A 6,000-nucleotide genomic window follows, 5' to 3' on the forward strand; every position below is an offset into this window, starting at 1 on the left:
AGAAGAAGCCAGTGTGGTGTTTAGCAATAGAGGCATTTCATGTATTGACTCTATTGCTAAAATATTTACGGGCCTACTTCTTCGAAAATTAGAATTTAGAAAACAGTTTACAGAAAACAATTTACTTAGCGACTTTCAAGCAGGGTTTAGACGCGGTTACTACTTAATCTAGGTCTATCGTCCAAGTTTGTGGCCATGATTCAGTCCCAGTATAGAAAAACTAATTCAGCAGTGAGAGGTAAAGAGGGTTTTCAGAATTTTTTTTGTTGATTCTGGAGATAGACGGGTGTGTTAATCCCACTTTTCATTTCCATTTTTTTGGACGATCTACCTAGGGCTACGGGAAAAGCTGCCGATATGAAAGTCAGTTGGTTAATTTATACCGTCGTTACTATGGATGAAACCCCCATGGACTTCAATCAAATATAAATATTTTGAAAAATTACTGCGTCCAATAGGGATTCACTCTACGCTTGTGATCTAAAATTGTGGCGTTTTAACTGTCCTCAAGGTGGTACGGAAGATCTCAAATGTCAATAGATATAAGTATTTGGGTGTTGTTTGTGTGGTGTTGCCCCATCAAATCTGTTTTGTGTCACACATAAAAGAGAAAGTCTCTTCTGCGAAGATGGCCCTAACTAATGTTCGGTAGGGTTTCCTTGCGAAGAACAGGATCCCTCTTTCTAAAAAAATAAGCTTTTGAACTCTATGGCTAGATCTACTTCTTACTTCACAGACTTGGGGATTTCAGAGATTTGAGAGTATAGAAAAATTATTACGATTTTTCATAAAGAGATTGCTTGCTTTACCAACAAACACTCCCAATTGAGGTAGAGTGAGTGCAGGAGGTTTCACATTAAAATTGCATTTCATGTACTGCCTCAAAGTTTTAAATTTACCATCATTTCCACTTCCGATTAGCAATTGAAGTAATCAATAGGAGAACTTCATGGTTCAAAATATCGTCAATCTGGACTTTTCAGACTTGCATCATTGGAAGGGACATTTATAGAAGAGGCTGCGACTAATGCCATATCCGTCGTCCACGTTCTTGTTTTATAAGAAACTAAACATTCAATCAAGAAAGAGGATAATGAATCGCCCAGTAGTTGGGCTCTTAAAGAGACAAGAAATTCTCAATGCTGTTCAAATTGACAGGGGAACTTTTATATCTTAACCCCGTGGATGGAGCGAGAAATTATCCCGTGCTCTCTCTGTAATCTCTTGCCGAGTCCCTGGGTACTTCGAGCTTAGTGAATCCAAGCTCATTTCTCTGCTCGACTCCTACTGCGTGGCAAATTGAATAATTTCTAGTACAGCAATTCAATATAATATAATTCCAACCAAATCTAACTCGTCCCTAACCCTACCTAAACTAACCTAACCCAAACCAACCTAGCGTAGTACGTTGAAGTACAAACAATCCGCTTGATAATGATCGTATACTCGTGTTTCAGATTTGACTCTTCACTTCCGATTCCCGTGTATAAATTTTAACAATTTTAGCAACCGAGACGATCCCCTTGACGTGTCAGGTTTGGTATTTTATTAGCGAGAAAACCGGTTCGGCCAATTCCTCGTTTTTGGTCTTACAAATTATACTTTCCACTTTTCCTTTTGCGACATCATTTTTTCTTCTTTGTTTACTCTATTAAGTTTTTAAAACTTCTTTTTACTATAATAAAACGTTACTTTATTAGTCGATGGAGGCTATTTCTGGGAATAGGTGTACTCCGTTTTACGTGACTTAATTGGGTGCATAGAATAACAGTCGAACGATAAAAGTTAGATCAATGAACTTAAAAATGTTGGAGTTTATCCCATGTGTGTTCCTTCACAATTCAATTAACATTTTAACAAGGCTTCACTAAGTAAGGGACGTATGAAACGTGTGAAACACCCACAATCAGCCACAGCAGGCCAGAGCTTCTCACAACTTCATCGTTTCCTTTGAATACAAAAATATGACAAAAAAATCCAATTAACGTCATGCATTGATTAATTTTAAAAACGTTGGCTTATATTTTAAACATTTCTGGATCAAAAATTAATAACACAAAGAGAAATCTCACAGATCGATATGAGTGAATATGTAAGTTAGTAACATTGCTACCACCACAGGTTGGCTACACTGCTAGTTACTATTACAGTACCTAAGTTTCCAATCGGTCAGTAACCAGCGTATAAAAAGGAACAATGTACAAATTACAGGTTCATCGCTCTTTATACTACTGCTTACCAGAATACACACTGAAGATGGCGAGAGGGTTTGACAGACTAACCAGGCGAGGATAGTCATGCCATGATGATCGGTTAGGATCAAAGTACAGGTTCATCCCTCTTTATACCTCCAGCTAGCCAGAAGACACACTGAAGATGGCGAGAGCATCTGACGGACCAAGCCCGCGAGGATAGGCAGGCCAAGATGGTCCGTTAGGATCAAATTACAGGTTCATCGCTCTTTATACCTCCAGCTACCCAGAAGAAACACTGAAGATGGCGAGAGGGTGTGACAGACCAACCCAGCGAGGGCAGGCAGAGCAGGATTATATGGATCCAACAATCTCGTAATGTAGGCGAATTCAAAAGTACCTCGACCAAATAATACACAGTGACTATCTGTTTCGTTGTGCTCAACGGCTTACAACAACAAAAAGCATTTTCACTGCTAACTGTTTAATTGATCAATCAACAACATTTTCGAAAATTCCATGTCTCCTCAAAGTTCATCGCTAGTTGCAAGGGTTTAAAAATACGCCTAAGACAAAGCCCAGAAGCGCAAACATGCGGAAATAGTTTAAGAGTAAATCAACTTTTGACGCGTTTTACACAAAGCACGTCTGCTGCGAATACAATGAAGTTTCGTCCGTGTATTTTCAGAATGTCCACCACCGTGTCAACAACCTCTTCTCGAATCTATTTCTAAATTATCGTCGTCCAGCGGCAGAACAAAATTGAACAATTTCTCCAATTCAAATTTTATTAATTCAAAATCTTCAAACTGGCATGAACACTTTGTGAAATTATAAACCGAAGTTTTGACTCTTGTTTTTGGGCCTGATTCAAACTCGGTAACGGTCTTCTTAAATCCATTTGGCTTTTTCTCGTGCCCAGCCTTGAAGACCGAGCGAGGTATAATCGAGAAAGCCCACAACAGGAACTTAAAAAATAAGCCATTGGAATATAAATCAGGTTCAAATGCCCTTCATTTTTCTTCCGTTTCCGCTCTGCGCAAAACCAACCACTGACGTTTACACTCGTAATGAATCGCAAGGCATGTGTGACTCTTTAGTCTAAGGCACTTGAAACTCTACTTCAAAATTAAAATAAAATTGTTCCTACTCAAAAATTCAAAGGTTTCCTTTATTTCTGACCACTGAATCCAATCAGATATTCTTAATCTTTTCATCCTATACTAGACAGTTACATTCTGGGGTATCCAATGAATAGACGTCATTACATCAGGAGGTTTTCGTACATGACAAATTGAACTAAAAAGTCCCTATCGTCCAAAGTCCGATTCTCAATTGTAACCAAGATATTCACACTTTTCATTTCAAATTTCTTCACTTTATTGCATAAAGCCCGCCTTATCTCATAAAATGATAATCCTATCGTAAATTTGACTAAACCAATCGAAAAAGCATTGAAAAACCTATGAGATTCATTTTTTATAGTAACTTTAAACAAACAAAAAATCACTTGAAAGATAAACTTTTACGAGTTTCCAAAATTCTTGTATAAATTTTAAGCTAATTAAAATTTAATGGTGATGGTATGTTTATTTGGCGTAATACATATTTGTTTGGGTGACCATTTTTGCGGTACCGGAGAGTGGGTTGGGTTAGGTTAGGTTATGTATAGTTAGAATTAGGGACGTAATCGGTCAGGTTAGGTAATGTTTGGGAAGGGTAAGGTTAAGTTAGACTAGGTTCACAACGTTTCTCAAGGGTCAGTTATCAGTTTATCACCAATGTAAAATTAACGGTTGATTAATAAAAATTCGATTTTTCAATAAGAGACGATTGAAAAAAAAAAACTACCTTGAGAGGCAAAAAATGATCACCCTTAATATTTTTAATTATTTCTTAGACAATCCTCCAAATTGTCGACAGTTTTATTTTGGTGCATGGCAATGCCAACCCCACACATCTACGATAATTGGTGACTACTTAACGGGCTTCAATTCAATGCTTGCAGTGGCCAGCTTTTAGTCCCGACTTTGGGACGAGTTATCAAAGAGGGTTAAAGGTCGTCCAGTGATGCCAGAGCATTTGCAGGGATTAAGAATGGCGCTGTTGGAAGAGTATGAAAATAAACCACAGCATAACATTCAAAACCTCATCAAATCGGTACCACGTCAAATGTAAGCGGTGGTCAACACAAAAGGAGAAATTACTTCACACTGAACTGAATATTTTCTTCATTGTCTCCATAGGCACATTTTAGGTAAAATTGTTTTACCCAGTTTAATTTATTACTTAGCAATGTCTTATATTTTTCTTTAAAAATTTACTTTCTATGGATTTTTTTATAAAACAGAACTAAGTCCAAATCTTAGTTAGTTTCTTGGTTTTTAATAACTTGAAATACTTTTTGACCGACTTTCTATGCCAAATCCTTTGTCTTCCGCATGAAACCTGTATAATTTGTTTAACGTCCACACTTGTGTTTTCTACCAGTTTTGTTGTGCTCATTGCAACTTAAGATAAAAGTAAATGTATTTTCAATGGATTTTTTTTTTTTTTTTGGTAAAGCAGAGCTAAGTCGAAATCCTAGTAAGTGTCTTAGTTTTAATAACTTGAAGACTTTTTGACTGACTTTCTATGCTAAATCCTTCGTCTTCTGCACGAAACCGGTACAATTTGGTGAACGTCCATACTTGATTTTTTACCAGCTTTGTTGTACTCATTGAAACTTGGAAAAAAGTTAATTTACTTTCAATGGACTGTTTTGTAAAACAGTCCTAAGTCCAAATCTTAGAAAGATTCTTGGTTTTTAATAACTTGAAAGACGTGTTGATTGACTTTCTATGCCAAATCCTTCGTCTTCAGCACGAAACTACAACGTACCTTCGTTTTTCTTGATGATGTTGACTTTTGGAAGATGTGTCGAGTTCTTGTCATCGTAAATGATAATACCACTGGCTTCGTGCTGTGCGGCAAGTTCGATTTGTTTTTGATAGGGACATGCTCCTTTCCTGACGAGCGCGACCCACGGTTTTGCCGGAGGACGGTCCTCGAACCAGGGAAGCTCGCAGCCGGTGTCGTCTTGTTCCGTGCCGTTTATATGTTGAAGATTTCCGTAAAAGGAGCCGATGTAACTCTCGCCGAATCTTCCATTTTCACGCCTCTCGATTTTCACTTTTTCCTCGTCCTCCACTAACGAATACGATATTATCGCCGGCCTGATGATCCCGTCCATCATTAAGAAACCGTTAGTCTTTTCGCTGATCAACACAACGGCTAGTACGGCGAACCCGAGGATTGACATCGTAAAAAAAAATTTATATTCGTATTCTGTTCTGGAATGGACGCGCGTCTTGTGAGAGGGGACACGGCGTGCAACACACTCGGCTTCTTCCTCAGCTCCGTTCGAGCCTCGACTGTGCGGATTTCGACGGGTGATCCGCGATCGTGCCTCGACCCCCCACTCGCGACCTACCCCACTACACTATTTTACATACATTTCTATATCTTCCCCAATTTATGCTATGCCCGATCCGTCCTTAACCTCTATCAACGACCTACATGTTTTCTATGTCGCCTATTTACACTTTGCCCGTTTTAGGCACTTTTCCAACGACATTGTAATGCCTCGGTTATTATCATTATTACCTTATTAAAAGGTAAAAGAGCTTGGATTAAACTAATTGCGATTCCGGTTATTAGCTGGTTAAATAACATGTTTCCCTATAAAATTAACTGAATATTCATCAGATTTAATTAAAATTAAAAAAGAACTGAAGCCTTACATAGAAAAGCACCAAACAGATTGCCA

The 6,000-nt window shown here is 38.1% G+C and overlaps 1 protein-coding gene across 4 annotated transcripts in view; it reads right to left on the reverse strand.

The window, feature by feature from the left end:
- The window catches only part of LOC106669984 (protein goliath-like), a 52,787-nt gene extending 47,163 nt beyond the window's left edge, over positions 1-5,624 (reverse strand). For 2 of the 4 annotated variants that reach the window (XM_014399926.2, XM_014399928.2), the window contains exon 1: positions 5,073-5,620. In XM_014399926.2, the coding sequence (XP_014255412.1) occupies positions 5,073-5,493 (421 nt within the window). In that variant the 5' untranslated portion in view covers positions 5,494-5,620. Of the gene's footprint in view, positions 1-5,072 lie in introns of all 4 variants that reach the window. The other 2 variants (XM_014399927.2, XM_014399925.2) reach the window with 2 other exon arrangements.
- Positions 5,625-6,000: the final 376 nt, after the last annotated feature.

Source organism: Cimex lectularius, unplaced genomic scaffold (genome assembly GCF_000648675.2).
Source record: "Cimex lectularius strain Harlan isolate CLEC.00 unplaced genomic scaffold, Clec_2.1 scaffold28, whole genome shotgun sequence".
NCBI lineage: Eukaryota > Metazoa > Arthropoda > Insecta > Hemiptera > Cimicidae > Cimex > Cimex lectularius.